Here is a 22156-nt window from a genome sequence, read left to right on the forward strand (position 1 = left end):
AAACTATTTCAATAGTCTTCACACTATTATATTTGTGTTCCTTAACTGGCCCTAACCTCAACTGTTTAAAAAAAAAAATGCAGTAAGTAACAGAAAGTGTGTCATACACTGATGCACTTCGTTATTCAAAGAAAAGGCCTTGACCAAGGTTATCTTTTTCTGAACTCTGAAAAACTTCCCCACCCGTCAGCTTTTTTACTGGAAATAAAGTAAGCCCTATACAACAGACTAAGAACTGCCACCTTCGCTTTTCATCCAAGAATGTGAAACAATAATGATCTCAATAAAATGTAAAACAGAAACAACAAAGAAACCCATTAGTAAGTAACAGGCTAAATCCCTTGGTTTTATTTTGCTTTTTTTTTTTTTTTTCAATCATTGCTTCCTTCATTCCTTTCAGTCAGAAGAAATAATTTGTTAAATCAGCACGTGTTACCCAATGCCTAGCTGATGTGTAGGCCCTGGCCTCTAGCTCACAACCAGGAAAAAGAGCTAATACACAGACTTATCCAAACCTGTAAGGCAAAACACATACATGCTACAAGTGCTACAGGCAAAACATGCTATAGCAATTAATATACAAAAGTGAGATGAGATAGAGGATGCACCCATGAAGCATCCTCTGTCTACTGCAGATCTTAAAGGATGGGCTAAATTTAATAAGAGATATTGCCTAGGGCCAATTAAAATTAAAAATCAAAAGAGGGAGAAATAAAAGGAAGATGGAAAGCCACAGCGTGATATTGTGATTTATAATAAAAATATATATTTGGCTTTCATCCTATTCCTGACATAGAGCCCCTTGGAATTTCCTAAGTGATGAGAGTGACAAAGGTATGTTAATGAGGTGACTTTTGGACTGCACGTAAAGATGAGTCTGGTTGCCAGGGGAACCAACCATGTGAACAGAGGGTTGGAAATGAAATCCCACCTCCCAACCTCTGGGAAGGGGAGATGAGCTGGAGATTGAGTTCAATCACCAATAGCCAATGATTTATTCAATCATGCCTATGTAATGAAGCCTCCATAAAAACCAAATGGACAGGGTTTAGAGAGCTTCTAAGTGGGTGAACATGTGGAGAAGTGGGGAGGGCACAAAAGCTCTGTGCCCCTTCCCACATACCTTGCTCTATGCATGTCTTCCACCTGGCTATTCCTGAGTTTTGGGTTTTTTTTAATAAGAAACTGGTAATCAAGTGAGTAAACTGGTTTTCTGAGTTCTGTGAGCCACTCTAGCAAATTATTCGAGCCGAAGGAGGGGGTCATGGGAACCTCCAACTTATAGCCAGTTGGTCAGAACTATAGGTAATAACCTGGACTTGTGATTGGTATCTGAAACGAGGAGAGACTTGTGGGATTGAGTCCTTAACCCACGGAATCTGACACTCTTTCTAGAAAGAGTGTCAGAATTGAGTTAAATTATAGGACACACAGCTGGTGTCATAGAATTGCCTTGTGTGGAGAAAGAACCCACACATCTGAATTGGTGTGAGAATCAAAACAGGTTAGTAACAGACTGGTAAGAGAGGAGGGTTTACAAAGTTAAAAGTTACTAGTTCTCAACCCTGGCTGCATATTAGATACCCTTCAGAAGCTCCACCCTGAAAAATTAATTAATCTGGGGTAGGGTCTGTGTATCTGTATTTTTTAAAGCCCCCAGGTAATTCTCTATGTCTGATTTCAAGGAGTATGAAAGACCAGTGATACAGTCAGTGAAATGACAGTTGTATAATTAATTATTTCTTCATGCCCAATACACTCAATGCAATTGTTGCAGTCCTAACTGGTGTTCAATGCCTGGGAATTGGACCATGGTAAGTTTAGCTCATGTCCATGACTACATACTACACATTTGCCTGGATTCCATATCCTGTCTAACCTCACCATAGTCCAAAGGTCATGAAAGATTATTTTCTTTGACCTAAAACTTTTACCAGAAGTTATGTTAAAATAGCATATTTAACCATGGTATGAAACCACATTCCAGAAAAGGGCTATGGTTCTTCTGGGTTGTATTTCAGGCCATACACTTTCGTCTTTTCCCCTCATGCCACCACATCTCCTGGGAGTACTGCAGAGCAGAGATTAGATGCCATCTTGCTTGATTCAGTTAGAAAAGGGAAATTTAAAAAAAAAAAAAAAAAAAAGGGAGATGAGGGTAAGGGAGATCGAATATATGGTGATGGAAGGAGAACTGACTCTGGGTGATGAACACACAATGGGATTTATAGATGATGTAATACAGAATTGTACACCTGAAATCTATGTAATTTTACTAACAATTGTCACCCCAATAAATTTAATAAAAAATAATAAAAAAGTGTGTAACAAGGAAATGTACTTTACCAGTATTAATGCCTTCAGTTATTATCCATGCTCCTGTTGTTTCAGCAGCTTTGACCAAACCTTGGCTGAAGATCTCTTTAAGTTTGGAGGGCATCTTGAAGCTCTGGATGCCCCCATGGACAGAAATCACCAGCTTTGGCAGTTCCATCTTCCACTCTTTCAGCATCAAATGTAACAGATGATCCAACTTTGTATCATAAGAAGTTCTAATATACTGGAAGATAAACATTTACCCATGTACATAAAACAGTAAAAAATACATAGCGGTAACAATAAACATGCAGAAATGCAATTGAAATGGCCAAAACTTGCAAGGGAGTGTCTGAGATCTTTTTAAAAGTTCATCTTTGCATAATGGAAATATTTACTTTGAAAGGATCCCATACCCCCTTTAAGTTCCTTGTGGGAATTGCAAGTCATGGTAGGAAGGTTTCCTCTGGTTTTCAAGGTTGGCCCACCAAATGTTCTCAAGAAAGTCTTGAGGCAGACATACTTCAAAGTGGCAAAAATCACTACTCCAGCAAACCCGTTAAAAAAAATGCTTTTAAATATACACCTATTTTGATATGATTTTGATATGACATGGTTTTTAACTTACTTGACCATTTCCCATATTTGCATTATTTAAATTATGATCCAGGAGTATATACATTTAACTTATTATAAATTTTACATTCTAACCATTTCCTTTATATATCATTATCCCTCTGAAATTGTTTTCTCCCAAAATAAATACTTTTCACAAAAGAGTCATATCTTTGACTAGTCAATGTAACTGAAAGAAAAGATATGAAAATCCAAACCAGCAGGTAGCCCCAGAATTATTTTGCATTTTGCCTAAAATTATAGGGTATGACTGGCTTTCTTTTCCCAACAGACACTGCAACATACAAACTATTAAACCATATTGAGATGAATTTGCCTTCATCAAGCATAAGCCAACCAACAACAAGAATAAGACAGATTTACAGGAAGAAACAAGGGCAATAAAAAAACATGAATTATAAAACTATGCCAAAAATAACCACAGATAGATATACAAATAGTAATTATCACATTATCCTCCAGAATACAATAGCAATTTAAAACAATTCTTTGAAATTCTTGAAAATTATGTCATAATTAAAATATTAGATTTTCTGAACATCGGGATGGTGCAGCCATCACAGAATGTGAGTAATAAAATCTAAGGTGTAGGGACAGAGCCAGGAGTGCAGTTTCCAGGCTCTCGGCATCACATGGAAAGGTGCTGGCTCCAATAATAAATGGCTATCAATTGTGATCAAATGTCCATCAGCTGTGGCTAGCTGGCCATCAGCTATAACCAGTGAGCCATTGGCTACTAACATAACTGCTGTGGCTATGCTAGCAGAAAATGGGGGGCTAGCAAGAAGATGGTGGCTGGCAAGCACGGATTGCAGGTAGGACGGCGAGTTGCGGATAGTGTGGCTCCTGCTTCCTGTGTCTCCAACCCAGCTGCCAGCAAGAATATAGTGGTATGACTCTCCTATTTGTGGCTCCACGGGTGTTCCTTTTTGGCCTCACCATATCCTGTGTTCTTATGTGGGGAGCAGGAGCTGAGACCCCGCATGACACCCTGCGTGACATAAGAATAACTATAATTCAGTTTCCAAGTGAGGAGACTGAGTTGCCATGGCTTTATTAAATATTCAAACAGTAGGAAAAAAAGACAAGTTGACTTCTGTGAAATGGTTTATGTTTCTCCGGTTAGTGAATAAGGGCAGAGGAGGCAGTTCTGGTTTAGTTCACCTTCTCTCTACCCCAACTCATTCTCCCAGGTATCCCTCTCTTTCAACTATAAGTCCTTTAAGTCCTAGATGATATTTCTCCTTGAGATTTTGGGATAAACAACCTTCGTTAACTAAATTATCAGCAATAGAGTCTTTTCTCCCAAAGGCCAATCAAAGACTATGCTAAAGATTAATGGCTCTTTCCCCTCCTCCTCTTTTATAACTAACTCCCTTAGGTTAGGCAGACTCAGACTGGCAAAGATTCACCTCAAATCCTCTCTGGAATGCAGTGGTAGGGAGGACCTGGGAAGGGGAATGTGGTGGAGGGAGATGAGTAACCAGCTCTCACAAGCTTCCCTGCTGTTCACGGTAAACCTCAAGTGCAATTCTGGGCTTAAATATGAAGGATAGACTCTTCTCTTCTGGAGATCAAATAAAATGCATTCAGATACTACATAGGATGTAACCAACAGGAGCCAAATGCTAAGGTAAAATGTATGAGTGATCAGGAGGTCTGCCTAACCATGTTTTCAGTTTTCCTGAAAGTACCATATTCTCCCTTGGCCTTTGCACAAGCTATTCCTTTTGCTTAGAGTGGTCCTACCCCCTTGGCCTCACCAGGTGCCAAACATCTCACTTGTCTTTCTGATCTTGGCTTAACTGTGCCTACTTTCACGTGGTTTCCTTCACTCACACACAGCCCCAGAAAAACAAGAGTTACTCTTTTTATTCCTTCGAAGAATCCTGTGTTCCTTTTTCGTAGCACCCCCACCTTTGTACATATAAAATATACAAATACATTGTATATTTTATACAAATTGTATATTTATTTCATGTGTCTTTCACTAGACTGTAGCCAATGCTAATACAGGGAACATATGCTCTTTGGGACATAACAAAGTTTGGGCACCCAATAACTATTTTTCAATATAGATGAAAAACATGAGTAAATGAAGATGGTTATGAATAAATATAAGAAGCAAAAGGAAGAAGACTAACATTTAAGGAAGAAATTACATACAAAGTAATTACACATATACTAAGAGTCAGCTTCTAAAAAGGATTGGAGAAGAGAATGAGGGCAGTTTTCCTGCCAACTAAAGAAAACATTAACTCACAAAGTTAAATGCAAGAGGAATAATAACTGGAAATGTAGGTTACTGTAAAACTATATTTTGAAACTTTATTATGATTGCACTATTAAAAGAACTGTTGTTTCAAATCCATCCAGCTGATGGTCCCACTCCAGCATACAGCTTATTCTGAGCTTTCCTGAGGTGGGCTCACCCTGTGTTCTCCCCCAGGGAATGCTGCCTCTACTAAAGCAATAGGTGGTTAACAAGCTAAAAGAGAAAAGATCTGAGAGATAAGTGACCTATCAATACTATGCAAATTACATGCAAATTACTGTATTAGGGACAGGAGAAAAATTGGCCTGGAGAGCCCGGTACTATAATTCAGGGGGTGTTGAGAGAAATTCCCCCATTTCTTTCCCAGAGAAGAGGCTCTCACAATGACATAGCAGGCACGAACAACCACAAGTTAATAGTAATTGCTGTGGCCATGCTTCAGCTAAAGCCTGCTCTTTGGTAGTAAATTTCTGCATTCCTTAAAAGCAGCCCTTTCACAATTGTCTCAAGAGCAAAAAGCCATTCTCTTCCACAGATAGCGTAAGCTTGCTGAAAGAGATCACTCAAAATAAAGGGCTGGCCACACCACCCCTGGGAAAGGAACAATGCCCTCAGACATAAAGGAAAGAGAAGGCTCAGATCATTTTTGTCAAGAGGTCAGTAACAAGCATCTATTTTTGCAATAAAGCCCAGTCGCCTAATCATCTACACCAGAAGATACAATTTGGAGGTTATATCCTCTGTTAAAAACCAGCAAAATAATATGGGTTATTAGCAAACCTTGGCGTGGTGGATGTGCTCTCCATCTTGGAAATTAATAGTGCCAAAGGTATCTGTAGGGCTTTTTGTTGTGTGCTTTTCAACAGACCATTGTTCATTTTCATCACCGTTGGCAGCTGAGATGGTCCAGGCGTAATCTATCCCATGATGGTCTCCAATCAATCGCCCACAGTAACACCTTACATTTTGGATAAAAAACAAAGATGTAATGTTTCCATAGTTTTTCTAGGGTAATGTATAGATGACATATATTAATAATTTTTAAAACTCCACACTAAGATTTATAGATTTTAACACTGGATGGTCCTCTAAATTTAGAACACTTTCGGTGTTTCTCTCCCTTAGCTGTACATTAGAATCATTTTGGGGAATGTTGTACAAAATACTGAAAATCTCTTGTACACCCATGTTCATAGCAGCATTATTCACAATAGCCAAGTGGTGGAAGCAACCCAATGTTCACCAATAGATGAATGTATAAAAAAATGTGGTATATACATACAATGGAACATTATTCAGCCTTAAAGGGAAAGGAAATCCTGTGGACGAACCTTGAGGTAGTTATGCTAAGTGAAATAAGCCAGTCACAAAAGGACAAATACTGTATGATTCCACTTATATGAGGTACCTAGAGTAGTCTAATCCAGAGAAAGAAAATAAAATGGTGGCTGCCATGGGCTGGGGGGAGGGGCCAGTGGGGAGTTATTATTTAATAGACATAGTTTCAGTTTTGTAATATTAAAAAGTTCTGGAGATAAGTTACACAACAATGTGAATATGCTTAATACTACTGAACTACACAATTAAAAACAGTTAAAATGTTAACAAAAATCAAATTGTATACTTTAAATATGTGTGGTTTCTTTTATGTCAATTATACCTCAACAAAATAGTTTTTTAAAAACTTAAAAACCTCTAATATACAATACTTAAGGAGAGTAAGAAAATGTCCGCATGTAAAACATAATATGCACGTCAAAAGGAAGGAATGTTAACCAATGCAAAAAATAGATTCTACTTCAGAGAAATATGTAAACAGAACTATCACAAGAAAAGAGCCATGAGACTTGACTATAAACATAAATTAAATAATAAATTAATATATGTAATATTTTAAAGAGAGGAAAACAATATTCTTGTAAATAATTAGCAGTTTTAGAAACCATTTCATATTCATAGTCATAATTTCTATTATACAACAAAGTAAACTAAGCAAATTAAAAGGTTAAATCTTTTTGAAACTGAAACTACATAAAAACTAACAAAATATAACAGCATATTTGTAAAAGAATGACAAACTTCTCATCTTTGATGAATTAGGAACAAAGAGAAGGAAAAATTACAATTTGAATATGTAAAATTTCAATACTTTGTGCAATGAAAAATTATATATCTGCAGACCAAGAAAATTCTTTGCATTAAATATGTTAGACCATATGCCTGTTACAAAGGTTATTATTCAGCTTTATAAATGATTCAGCCTTTTGTGTATGTGTAGAAAGCAACATAAACACATGTACAAATTATGGGGTCCAACTAAGCAAGGAAACAGAATGAAGAGAAAACAAGAAGTTAGAAAATGGAGCAAAATATTGGGTTCTGTATGGAGGGGCTCTTGACTCAAAGGAAGGAGGAACAATCCCAAATATAGAAAATATGCATGAGCAGAATAGACTAGTGAGTAATGTGTCATCTGGTCATTTTTTGGAGCAATGGTCAGTCACTCTTGAAAATGAAAAAGCGCCTCGCCATAAACTGAATGATGCACCTCACTGTGGCTTTTTCTAAACAGAACATCAATGGAACAACCACAATTCAAACCTGGAGAGTTTGAACACACTTTGTTCTAAGTATTTTTCTAGTCTAATACTTTTCATTTGAGTCTACATCATTTTATTCTAGTTTTTCCCAGTTCATTAAATTGTTGCAAGGTGACCCCAAAGAAGAAACTGATCATCTCCAAAATTAAAAAAATATAATAAAATAAGATAAAAAGACTCCATGTTCATCCCTTAAGTTATAACTTTCAGAAGTGATGTATAACTAGTATAAATAGTTATGCATCACTAACAAGTACTAAAAGCTCACTTTGGAAATCAGCTTTATAAAAATGCAAAGTGTCAATTCACTCCCAAATTGTTTTTATAAATTATATAAAATACCCATCAAAATCTTAAAAGGATTTTCCAGAAAACATGACAAATTGATTCTAAAATTCACATGGATGTATAAAAGTGTCCAAAAGAGTAAAACAATTTTTAGAAAGAATAAAGTATAGAGGACTTGCCCTATCAGGTATCAAGATATATTACAAAGCTATAATAATGAAACAGAGTGGCATTCACCAGGAACAAAAGAAATACATCAATACTGAAAAGAAAGCTCAGAAACAGAGCCATGGACATGTGGAAAGTTGGCATATAACAGAGAGGACATCAGAAATGGATGAAGCTAGGACAGACTTCTCAGTAACTGATACTGAGACATTGGGATCTCCATAAGGAAAAAAATGAAAATATGCCCTAGTTAGGTGCAAAAAGCATAAGTTTTGACTCTTTTTCACTTCTGGATAGTGTAAAAATAGATGCTATTCCACTACTGTTCACATTAGTTACCTCTGAAGATTGTAAGTTTGGGAGACTATTGACAGGGAGAGGTTATGAAGAATAATATAAGAAGAAGGAGTAAATGAAGCCTCTTCACTTCAGTAAATGTTTATGTTTGCTTTGAATTTTAACAAAATTTTAAATTACTAAAATGGAAAAAAAAAAAGAATTTGAAAAAAAGGTGAAAGAGGTTAGCCAAATGCCCCCGTTATGGACTGAATTGTGTCCCCCAAAATTCACACGTAGAAGCCCTAATCCCCAATGTGACTATATTTGGAGATAGGCCCTTTAGGGAAGCACTAAAGTTTAAATGAGTTCATAAGAGTATGTCCTAATCGTACAGAACTAGTGTCTTTACAAGAAAAGAGACACCAGAACTCTCTATCAGCAAGTGCACAGGGGAAAGGCCAGGTGAGGACAAAGCGAGAAGGGAGCTGTATGAAAAGCAGAAAGAGAGGCCTCCTCAGAAACCAACCTTGATGGCACCTTAATCTTGGACTTCTAGCCTTCAGAATTGTGAAAAAATAAATGCCGGTTGTGTAAGCCACCCAGCCCGTGGTATTCTGTTATGGCAGCCTGAGTAGACCAACACACCCAGCAGCCCTATCCTTCTGTGGATGGTGTTTTCCTTGCCCTATGATTTGCTAAATTTTGGATTCTGAATTTCTTTATTTACCAAAATAAATTTAACATGGGTTCAATTCATAGTATTTACTTCAGGATATGATCATAATTTTTAAATTTTCAGTTTCCTCTACTTACAAAAGAGAAAGGTAAAACCAGTCATTAACACATAGTTTAGAATGCAAACATTGTTAAAATTTATGTTGCACTAAAAAGCTACTTTTGCCGATAATTTTGTGTGGTACTGTGATTTGTAATAAATAGATATTTGGTCTTTATCCCCATTTCTGGCACAGAACTCCTAAAACCCTTGGAATTTCCTAAATGGTAAGAGTGATAAAGGTGCTACAAGTTGAATCAATCACCAGTGACCAATGATTCAATCAATCATGCCCATGTGTCATGCAGGGTGGCATGCGGGGCCTCTGGTCCTGCTCCCCACATAAGAACGCAGGACATGGTAAGGCCAAAAAGGAACACTCACGGAGCCATAGATAGGGGAGTCATACCATTATGTTCTTGCTGGAGGCTGGGTTGGAGACACAGGAAACGGGAGCCACACTATCCGCAACCTGCTGTCCACTTCTGTCTGCCAACCAAACTCACTCGCTAGCTGCAATTTGCCATGCCAACTGCAATCCACGCTTGCTAGCTCAGCCACCATCTTCTTGCTAGCCCCCATTTTCTGCTAGCGTAGCCACAGCAGTTATATTAGTGGCCAATGGCTCACTAGTTATAGCTGACAGCCAACTAGCCACAGCTGATGGCCATCCAATCACAGTTGATGACCGTTTACTACCTGAGCCAGCACCTTTCCACATGAGGCGGAAACTGCACTCCTGGCTCTGTCCCCACACCATGTAATGAAGCATCCATAAAAAAACAAAAGGGCGGGGTATAGAGAGCTTCCAGCTGGTGAACACACGGAGGTGTTGGGAGAGTAGCACACTTGGAGAGGACAATGGAAGCTATGTTTGTGCCCCTTCCCATATACTTTGCCCTACGCATCTCTTCCATCTGGTTGTTAATCTGCATCCATTATAATATCCATTATAAGAAACTGGTAAACATAAATAAATGTTTCTCTGACTTATGGGAGCTGCTCTACCAAATTAACCGAACCATGGAGGGGGTTGTGGGAACCTCCAATTTATAACCCATAGGTCAGAAGCACAGGTGACAACTTGGATGTTCAATTGGTATCTGAAGTGGAGGGTTAGAGCTTAGGGATAGTCTTGAGCACTTAACCTGTGAGAAATGATACTATCTCCAGATAGGGTCAGAATTAATTATTTGGTGGTGTTGGGAAAAAAAACACATCAGCATTAGTGTCAGACTTGGAGTATGGTATGCATATACATCACTTATTTACCAGTCATAGATCAAATACAGTGATGTATGTGCACAAAGCATCTTCATTACCCAATTAAAATATGTTAGTAAAATGAAAATTCAAAGTTTTATAAGTATTTCAGTGGGTAAAAGTCTTGTCCAAGGCCCTTACTATTTACATGTTTCACTAATTCAAATAATCTATTACATTCAAATAATCAATCGCTCTCCATCAAGAAAAAAATCTCACATTTCTTTTTTTAAAACTTCCCTTGGAAAGGTAAAGAGGATGTACCAATAAAACCCTTTCACTGAGTCCATTTAAAATGTGAAAAAGCTATGCAATATATTTTAAATGGAGTGCCTAAAAATTAAAAGAAATCTTATTTCTCTAAATCTTACCTGATTAAATTCTGGCAGACCTGGCATCCTGCAGTACATCTAAATTAAAGAAGTAAACTCTGTTATTTTACTGATATATTTGAAAACATATTTAATATCTATACAGTAAATAGCTGCTATCTTCCATAGTCTGGAAATCAGGATTTGCTGAGTAGTCATACATCATTCCCCAAATATTCCCATGTCATTTATGAAATGTAATTATGCTACAGCAACTATGACTTAATTTACAAGAGTCTGGAACCAAAAGACCTGGATTTAAGTCTCATTGACTTAATGATTTTTCTAAGCCCTAGTTTTCACATCTAAAAATAATATCTGCCCCATAAAGTTATTAAAAGGATTATCTGAGATAATGTATGAAAAGTATCTTAAAGTACCTGGTACATAGTGTTATTACATGTATAATAATGGTATCTATTATTATATTGTAAAGATAAAACAGAATTCTTGAAAATCAAGTAAGAAAATATACATATACAAACAATTTTAAAACCATAAACACTATCAAATCAAGGGACAGTTGGTATTATTTTAAATCATTCCTTTTTGTGATTCAAAAGAACCTTCTGGGGGCGGCCAGTTAGCTCAGTTAGTTAGAGCATGGTGCTCTTAACAACAAGGTTGCCGGTTCAATACCCACATGGGCCCTCCACAACTAGATTGAAACATCGATTTGACTTGGAGCTGATGGGTCCAGGAAAAACACACTTAAACAAAGAAAAGAAAAAAAAGAAAGAACCTTCTGGATTTCGGGGCTAGCACTGTGGTCATCAGTGGTCACATTTCAGGTGTAAAGAAGTTTTAACTAGAAGAGAACTCTAGTTAAAATAATGAGGGGAAAGGTAGTGTTCATAGAATCAGAGTCTTTCTAAATTATTCAGATATGAATAGTCAGGCCTTTCATTTCTTCCTGTCCCAGACTTTTGGGAATATCTTTTCTCAGAAGTTTCACTTCAACAAGCTCAAAAGAGAAGGAAAAAGATATTATAATCAAGTCTATCAGATTTATTTCTTACTAGAAACTACAAAAAGAATCATTAAGAGACAAACTTTTATTTAAATTTAAAATAGTGAACTACCACCCTTTCCTGTGTACCATAAGGAAGAACCACGTATAGAAGCTACAATTTTGAGAATCTTACAAGGCTCTAAGAAAAACGTTGGTGCAACAGGAATAGTCATAATCATCCATTAACTTTTTTATCACACAAAAATGGAGACTTCTTTTTTCCCCATAAAATGTAGTATAACTTGGACCAGTAATGGAATTATGATCATTGATATTCTTCTTGAGTCTATGGGCTAGTGACCTATAGTTCATCACTTTTCATGAGGTTCAAGGTGATTGTGAAGATTGTTTTCCATTTTATAGGAGACACCTGAGCTCAATCTGCCTTCCATTGCAGCCACCATGCCGTTACAAGATGTCACAAGAGAGCATTTTATAAGGTAAAATGAGAATTTCTAATCACAAGGCCTATAAGCTACAGGTAATTCAGTGAGGGTGGGACTAATCAATATTTAACAAAGGCAAGGAACACTATTTTAGTCATCCCCAAAGAACTAGAATTTCACTAACCTCACCATGCTACCTTTCACAAGCATATAGCTGTGACTGCTAAACTTCAAATGAATATAAGACCAAATGCTCAAAGGAGTATAAAAATAATGTGGTCCGCTAATTAAAATACAGTTGAACCTTGAACACTGGGTTTGAAGTGCACAGATCCACTTATCCATGGATATTTTTCAATAAACATACAATTGGCCCTCATATCCCCAGCTTTCTCATCCCCAGTTTTCACATCCTCAAATTCAACAGTATTTTTGATCCAAGACTGGGAACCCAAGATGTAAAGGGACGACCGTATGCAGTGTTCTATGCCGTTTTATAAAAGGAACTTGAACATCCGCAAATTTTGGTAGCTGAAGCAGTCTTGGAACCAATCTCTTTCAGACACTGAGGATAGTTAAGTTTTAAGGAAATTGAAAGTTATACATGGATTTTTGACTGTACAGGATGGTCAGTGAAAATAGCCTCCATGTTGTTCAAGGGTCAACTGTACTGCTCTGCTATTTTCCTTTCCATTTCTTTTCCTCAAAGGCAATACCACCCAATCTTATCTCATGGACCCAATCACCCTGCAGAAATTTTTCATAACTCATCCCGCCCATCTTTTACTGGCTGCTGTTCTGAATTTTGTTCTACAAGTAGAGCTTGCAAAGCATTGTCAAGAACTCAGAGCAGTCAAACTTAAATCATGTTATCTGCTCAAGTGAAAAGCCTATGGGAGGAAAATGGAACTAAAATAAATTGTGCATAATCTGAGCAAAATATCCTGAAGTATCCTAGTATTTTCCAAAGATACTTCAGTTGGGGATAAAGTACATTCACAATAATTTAAATATTCAATATTCAGAAGCTGTAAATTTTTTATCCAAACCCGATGGAATGGATGTAGCAGTAGATATTTCCCTGACACCTGTCCTCTTACTAAGAGGTACAGGAGCATCAAAAATAAAACAACCAAACGAAATCTACCACAATATTAACAGTGGCTCCACCACAATATTAACAGTGGATACCATTATGATGAACTTTTTTTCTCTATATTTCATTAAGTTATTTAACAGATGTTTCTCAGAAGCCTACTATATGGCAGGCACTGTCTAGTAGGCCCCTGGGTTGGAGTGAGGTACAAAATTGACAAGGTCCCTCCCTGTTCTTACCAGAAAATCTGCTAATAGTTTCTACAATAATCATGTACGATTTTTATAAAGACAAAGAGACAAACCAATTAAAATAAACACTAACTTTATAAATACTGTCAAATCATTTAAACAAGTCATATCTCTAAGTTTCCAAAAATAGTCTTCCAAGTACTGTTGCTATAAAAAGAAAAATGCAATGAAAAACTGTACCTGTGAGGGTCTTTAGAGCTGGGTATGATTTTGTTACATTCTCTCTTGTCGAATACTCCTTCAATCCAGGATTTCTGGGACTGAACAGAAAATGTTAGTTTTATATTCTAATTAAGTGAGAAAACAGTGTAACTACAATAGCTCAGGTAGGCAAGATATATTTAGATATCATGGAAACTAATTAAAATGCCAAGACCAACACCAAACAGGCTAAGCATTTACTGGTTTCTATTATAGACAACAAAGACACATATAAAGCAAATCAGAACACAAAAACATTCACAAAGTTAATTGGTATATAATCTCATCTTAAGTGAAAGATCCATAAATGCACAGAACTCTAGCAAAGAAGTAAAGCTATAACTGATGTGTTCTATTAATTCCACTATAAATTATTTTTAAATCTTACTCCATAATCCTACAGAGGGAATATCAAGCTCTCAAACTTCAATTCTCACTCATTAAGTCCCACTTTGGCTAAAATTCACAGGAAGCTGGAAAGAGTATCAGAAGAGAAATGCAACCTCAACAAGATTCTGTTAAAAAGAAAAAGAACCTTTAAACTAAAATGGAACTGGAGGATACAAAATGAAGAATGTTCCCTCAGAAGAGCTTAAGAACTGAGAGACTGATTCCTGTAAAATGTCTGATATACAGAAGACTGACACTTATCTCCTGACCAATGAATGTTTGTCGAGAATCATTCCCCATCCTGAAGCCAATAATAGATAGGTCTTGCTTATACCTTTTACTAAAAAAAAAGAAAAAAAAAAAAAGTATATGTTTGGGGTGTGACTACCCACCATGACCTACCCAGTTAGAAATTTATGATCAGATCATCCTGTGAGGTTACTTTCCTTCACTGGACTTGTCACTTTTATTACATAACCACTTTTTCGTCCACAATACACACATATGTATTAGAGAAGTGATGAAAGGGTAGTCAGCCAGAATCTACAAGGGGGCTTTTTCAGATTCTGTTAGTGCAGTCCCCATCTCACTCTTACACCTACTACTCAAGCTACAATTGAAGGAAATGCCCTGGGCCAGAAAGCGTGTTACAAATCCAGCTGTGGAAACTCATTATCACACTGTCCACAGGTTCCCAGATGATTACGAAGGAGTTTAAGACACACCACCCTAAAATATGCTGTTTTGGTATATTGATTATTCGGAGCTATAGGCACTTGAAAAAAGCAAAAGCAGACAGGCTTTCTTTGAACTCCCTTATCAGCCTAAAGACAGATCTTCTGAAAGGAACTCAATTGTCATAAATTCCCTCCCTGGGAGTTTCAGCAACAGGGAGGATTAACTCTTATCACAAAGGAGAATCCACACTAGAAATGACAATCAGACAAACTTTGTCACAAACTGTCATGTCTCCCAACCACTCTTCCTAAAGGGCCCATTCCCTCTTTTAAAAAATCATTACTCTCTCCTAAACTGCCGGCATCCCCCACCTCTTGACCCTTTACTAAGACAGTAAATTCCCAAATCTCATCCTTTTGGTGGTATTTACTTTTGTTTTCCTGTGATGCCCTTGTGCATTAACATAATTTTAATATTAAAATTAATAAATTTGTACATCTTTTTTTTTGTTAGTCTGCTGGTTGTGTCAGTTTATTTCATAGACCCAGCTATCAAACCTAGGAGAACAGAGGAAAAGTATTTCCTCCCCTACAATTACAAATGAGGTCACTTATAGAGTCCTTTACATACTTCAAAATTAAACTCATGGATCTTGTTCAATGTGCACCAACCCTAAACATAACTGTTCACTACTAAATAGAACTGTGTGCTGTTAATCTAAAAATAAAAGGCCTTTCAAAGTAGTGTTCCTGAATAGCTGTTCTTATTGATCTCAAATATAATGCTTGTTGCCTCTCACTTTTAAAGGCCTTTTATTTTTAGGTTGACATATCTGGTGTAGTTGAACAGGATCTAAATTGGCCTAATCTTCATGGTTCAGCATCCCCTATAACCAGGTATGGTACCTTCAGAGCCACTTTGTGCTCACCACATCCACAGACTACAGTCTCCTTGATTGTGAAGCACTCTTAGGTCAGACCTCCTTCCTTCTTGGTTGAGGTCAAATGCCTTCATTGGAGATCTGTTGGGAGTTTTTCCCTTAAGGGAGAGTTTTTTTTCTCTCCAGGAGGCAATTGCCCCAGGTGCAAGCATGCAATGGGATGCCACAGGAGCAAGGAATGCTCTTTCTTATGGGTCAGTACTCACTGAATTGCCCTCCTTTGTTTCCTTTTCTTGTTACTGTCTGTTGTTTATCACAAGAAAAAAATTTCATAAGGAGAGAATCCAAACATCTCCGGGACAATGAAATGAATTCTTTAATTGATAAACAGAAGTTTCTAAAAGACAAAATAACTTTTAAATTAATCATAAAAGACATTTTGGCCATCTAAGCAGGTACTCCAAAATTTCTTACTCTTTGTCCTGCCTGAAACTTAACAAGATATTTCAAAAAATGTAACAACTCTATGTTCAGAAATTTCGCAAAATTAGAAGTCTAATAGGATTTTTTTAAAGTCTTCTAAGTAACTTTAAAAGGCCTTTTACTTTTAGGTTAGCAGTGTAAGCAGATCCTGATCATGCTGAACAAAAGAGATCGGGGTAGGTAAGGACACAGATATTGATTATTGGCTTCTGTGTATTTTAAACATATCTATAAGGAAAACTTCCAAGATCAAGTCCACAGTCAGCTTAAATCATTCCACCCTCTTTCTTTTGCAGCAGCACACAGTAGCCCACAGCAGCACACAGCAGCTCACACCGACCTCACAGCAGCCCAGGTCCAGGGAGAAATGTTGTTCATAATCTTAGCTGTAAAGGGCACAGCTCAGGGACCCATGTGGGAATCGCGCCCCACCACCTGAGCCACCGGGCTGGCCCAGCAACATTTTTAATGTGTCAAAAGACATTCATTAAATTAGTAAAACAATAAAGACACACAAACAAAAAAAATCTAGTCACAAAATTTAAAATGAACTAAACACCTAAATTCAGTATCTATTTATTTTAACAAGAAATGACACAATCAGCAAGCCCTGCCACCTACTCAAAAACGTTAACAATTTCATTTATTCCCCAAACATTTATAAAATACCCAATTTTTACAAAGCACCAACAAATGTGCCACAGGGGAGTAGCAGGTGCTCAAATAGCTCTTCATTCTGAATTTCTAAATATCTGAATTCATTCAACAAATATTTTGGGATTGACCTCCATACTGCATGCTGGGAATTCTAAGGCAAATTAAACAAGCTCTGAAAGAACTTAAAATAAAAAAGAAGAAACAGATAACAAATTTGATGTGGTTAAACTTCATGTGTACCAATTAACTATTGGAAATAGCTTCAAATAGGGTCCTTAATTTAGAAACTGTGGAGGAAAAGTGGTTCTAAGGAAAGTAACCTCACAGGGTGATCTGATCATAAATTCCTAATTGGACAGGTCATGGAGGGTAGTCACTTCCCAGGCATACAACTTTTTTAGTAAAAGGTTTATCTTTGCTTTAACCAAGCCCTGTCCATTGTTTTTGTGCATCTAGGTTAGCACACCTTTGAAATCCCAGAGTAATCCTCTTTTTTTCAGACCCTCAAGAAAGAAGTAACCACCCTCAAGAAAGAACATAATCTTGTAGACTATCCAGTAATCCAATCCCCACTTTGCTTTCTTTAACCTTAAAGTAATCTTCCTTACTTCCTTTCTTAATTCCAAATGTACACACACACACACAAAAAAACCCTTCAAAACTGTCACTCTTGGGAGCATTTGAGATCTTGCTTCCCAGCAATTGTTAGTTTTGGCTCAAATAAATTCATAAAAATTCTTTACAGGTTTGGAGGTTCTTACAGAGCTTATATGTACAAATTAAGCAAAATGTGCTCAACTATTCTGTTCTTTATTATAGACTAGATGGACAACTCAAGTAGGGCTATCTGGGCAAATTACTTGATTTCTTCATGCCTTGTTGGCTCATCTATTAAAAATAGAGATGATAATAATAATAATATGTCATAGGGCTCTTGAAAGGAATAGATAAAGGCTTATAATTCTCCCTGGGACTTACTAAGGCTCAGTAATGGTAATATCAAAGGTGAAATTTGCTTTTGGTTCGTGACCTGCGAATGTAACTTTGATGTAATTCCTTTTTTCATAGAAAAATACTTCTTGACCTCTAAACCTTCCGCCTAGGGCCTCTCATATTTCAAATGATTTTTACAGGTCCACTTTCCCCTGCTAGACTCCAGCTCCTACAGGCCCAGTCATTCCTACTGCCCCAGGGCCCAACCCAGTGATTGTTGAATGAGCAAGGAAATGAACACACTTAAAATAGAACTTCAGGAATCCATGTGTACAATTTTCCCTCCAAAGGTGTAAACAGGAAACCTGTACCATTAACAAGAACTTGGAAACTCTGCCTAAAACTCCCATATCTTACCTGCATAGCCCAATCTACATGTAGGACAAATAGCTAATGTGCTGTCTTCTCTCGCTTGAAGAAGCAAACTGTCAAGGCAGTGGTAGCTGACAATGGAGATTATGCCATTTTTGTAGCCATAATGTCAGTCTTTATTAACTGGGTGTTTGTTTGTTTTTAATAAACTGGGAGGTTTTGTTGTTTCTTCAATTGTTATTTGGGAGAGGAAACGGCAGAGGACAAAGACGGAAAATAGTATTAGTCCCAGGCTCACTGTTGGTCAGTTTGCCTGACCCTAAATTATAATCAGATTTTACATCCAATCCCAGGTCTGAGGTAAGAGTGAGGAATTGCAAACAAATGTCCAAAGACTAATCCCCCAGCGGTAGTTATACATGAACTAATCCCTTCCCTATCTGAAAGTATTCCTAGGCTAGGACTTTTTCAGGGTTTCCAGATAACAGATTTTCACTCAGGGGAATCTACATTAAAATGCTTTGTTGGATGCTTTACATTTGCCACAGAACAGAAACTAAAATGACCTGTTATGCAATTAGTCACAAATACAGCCTCAAGTTGTTTGCCCATACACAGGAGTGTAGTCTAAAACATGTCTTCTTGGTAGCAGCTAGGCCCTGCCACCACTGTGCTCCTAACCTGTAGCTTCCCTGTCACTTCCCTGGCTCTCCTCTCCTGCTAAGCTTTGTTTCCTGGCAATGCTTAAAACCTTCTGCCACTGCCATAGCTACTGCTGCTTCTGGAATCGCCATAGGCATGTTGGTTTCATGGTTTGGCAAAGTATTGACCTCCAATACCATTCGGGGCCAGAGCTTCTGCCTCCAAAGCTTCCTCCTTTCATCAGTCCAATATTCGAAGATTGAGTGTTGTAATTGCCAAAATCATTGTAGCTTCTGCCACCTCCAAAACTGCTTCCACTACCACAGCCAAAGCCGTCTCCGCCTCCTCCGTTGTTATAGCTGTCATAGCTGCCACTCCCGCCACAGAGTAACCACAGAGTAACCTCCATAACCACCATCATTACCAAATCCACTATAGCCATTCCCACTGCCACCATATCCTCTTCCACTAGGACTGTCACCAAAGCCACCTCAACCACTGAAGTTTCCTCCACAACCAAAGTCATTCCCACCAAAACCACCTCCTCGACCACCACTGAAGTTTCCAGAACCACTCTGACCTCTTTGGCTGGATGAAGCACTAGCCATCTCTTGCTTACATGGGCTTTCCTTACTTCACAGTTGTAGCCATTCACAGCATGGTATTTCTGAATGACAATCTTGCCTACAAAGTCATGGTCATCAAAGGTTACAAAAGCAAAGCCTCTCTTCTTGCCACTGCCTCAGTCAGTCATGATTTCAATCACTTCGATTTTTCCATACTGTTCAAAATAATCTCTTAGGTGATGTTCTTCAGTATCTTCCTTAATACTACCAACAAAAATCTTTTTCACAGTTAAATGGGCACCAGGTCTTTGAGAATCTTCTCCTGAACAGCCCTCTTTGGTTCCACAACTCTTCATCCACTTGTGTGGCCTTATCTTCATGGCTGTACCCACATCCTCCACCGTGGCATAGGTGACAAACCCAAAAACTCTGGAGCACTTGGTGCTTGGATCTCTCATCACCACACAGTCTGTGAACGTTCCCCATTGCTCAAAATGGCTCCTCTGACTCTCATCAGTTGTCTAAAAGCTCACACCTCTGATGAAGTTTCTTTTCTGCAGCTGTTCAGGCTCTTTGGGAGACTCTGACTTAGACAACGACCACGGGAGGGGTGACTTTAACGATGCTTACTCAGTAGTGTCCACTGACAGAAAGACACTAACATTTTCATATACAGCCTTGTTGAGCAAAGCCATTTAGAACTTCAGAATGAATTCCTAGATCATATAAACTTATGAGTACAAGAGTAAAACATTTATGAATTCTCCACAGAGACTAGTGTGGAATTAGAACTCGACGGTGACCAGCCAAGTAGAGCATATAAAGGTTCAAACTAAAATGATGTCATACCCCATGCCTACGCTCCCCAAATTGGTGAAAGCCCTCATTATATCAGTCCAAAAACACAATTTCAAATAGCAGTGACGAGACATCCTTTCCCCTGCAGTCACACATGCTTCAGCTTTATCCAGTCTTCTGGGGAATAAAACATGCAAACAAAACACTTACAATTTTGTATTTTGTTAAATCACTTTGATAAGAAGGGAAAAGGAAATGGAAGCTTCCTTTATGAGTATTCTTTGCAGCTGGCCCTGGATATAAAACACAGAACTGAACCGAATGTTGACCTATTTGTTGTATAACCACTCTAATCTGCTAAAATCTTCAAATTGGATACACTCAATGTCCTCCAATTTCCAAGTAGCAAAATAGCCACATGACTACCTATGACTATGTACAAAGATGGTCTTTATGTTCCAAACATCTTGTTAAATTATCCAAAACTTTACTAGTACTACGTCTGAGTAAACCACATTGTCTGAAAAATATTTTCTAGGGGGTGATTAGTGGAGCTACACTCTTAAACAACCGACTTTTAGGGAACCCACCATCTTCTGGAAAAATAAAGTCTTTATTAGGAATTACAGTTAGGTAAAGGCAATTATATTTATGTCCTCCATAGTAAGCTTTATATATACAATGGAGATTTCCTGTTTCATTTGTTCAGTGAAGCAAAACACAAAGATTACTGCAACAAGATTTTACTTCTTAAAATTTGGTAGTGACCCAAACCACATACTTAACTTCAACAAATTCAAAATTGTTGCTAAAAGAACAAGAGAGAGGGTTAGAAGAGAAAATAAAACAAATTTTTAAGTTTGGGCAATTTCACTGCAATCTATGTTCAGAAAAGTGTCTTATGCCCAAGAACAGTTCTCCAACTTTTGGGACTTAGGGCTCCTTCATAGTCGTAAAAGTTACAAAGGACCTCTAAAACTCTTTAATTTATATGTCTACCAATATTTACATATTAGAAATTAAAACTGGAATTTTTAACAAATACTGACTCGTTAGTTAATTTAAAAATAAAAAACCTATTACATGTTAACAAATAATATACTTTCATGAAAAAAACTTTTAAGGTTTATGAGATGAGTATTGTCTTGCATTTTTTTGTGACTCTCTTTAATACCTGGCTTAAGACTGCTGGATTCTTATATTTGCTTCTGCATTCAATCTGTTGAAATAAGTGGTCTTGGTTGAAGTATATAAAGAAAATAAGCCTCCATAGACATGTAGTTGGAAAAGGAAATAGTATTTTAATAGTTTTTTTTAAATACTATTGATTCATCATGTAACCCCAGGAAAACTCCACTGTACACACTTGAAAGAATGAGTAAAAAGGGCAAATAATGTCTTAGTACCATGGTGAAAATAATTTTGATTTTGAGGACTCTTTGAAAGGGTCTCAATGACCCCCAGGAGTCCTGACCACACTTGGAGAAGCACTTCCCAGAAGCGACTGCATGTAGGCACTAGGGTGAGCATCAGTAAGAGACAAGATCTACTGTTTCCTAGTTGGTTTCAGGTCCCACACGCACATCTTAGTCTGTGTATCTCATCCCAATGAAAGTATTGTAGTATTAATATTTCAGCATCCCCTATTTAATCTGGTACTCAACTGAAGAAAGTTCCAACATGGAGAAAAAGTAATTAGAGATCAAATTTTCATGCAGTACTATACTTTATGAGCAGTGTAAGCGACTTTTGAAGGACAATTTTAACTGCATTCATTTTTAACCTTTAGCAGATTTTAGTGTCTACTACATCCTCCCTCCCGTGGATGTCACCGAAGGAT

At 37.4% G+C, this 22156-nt stretch overlaps 1 protein-coding gene and 1 pseudogene across 5 annotated transcripts in view; both read right to left on the minus strand.

The window, feature by feature from the left end:
• The window catches only part of TRPM6 (transient receptor potential cation channel subfamily M member 6), a 138580-nt gene that overhangs the window by 89742 nt on the left and 26682 nt on the right, over positions 1-22156 (minus strand). For all 5 annotated transcript variants that reach the window (XM_019736695.2, XM_019736693.2, XM_019736694.2 and 2 more), the window contains exons 2-5: positions 13897-13976; positions 10972-11010; positions 6008-6185; positions 2347-2560 (exon numbers count right to left, since the gene is read on the minus strand). In XM_019736695.2, the coding sequence (XP_019592254.2) occupies positions 2347-2560; positions 6008-6185; positions 10972-11010; positions 13897-13976 (511 nt within the window). The remainder of the gene's footprint in view (positions 1-2346; positions 2561-6007; positions 6186-10971; positions 11011-13896; positions 13977-22156) is intronic.
• On the minus strand, positions 18860-21826 carry LOC109449905 (heterogeneous nuclear ribonucleoprotein A1; annotated as a pseudogene).

The sequence above is a fragment of the Rhinolophus sinicus genome, linkage group LG04 (genome assembly GCF_036562045.2).
Source record: "Rhinolophus sinicus isolate RSC01 linkage group LG04, ASM3656204v1, whole genome shotgun sequence".
In the NCBI taxonomy this organism is placed as follows: Eukaryota; Metazoa; Chordata; class Mammalia; order Chiroptera; family Rhinolophidae; genus Rhinolophus; species Rhinolophus sinicus.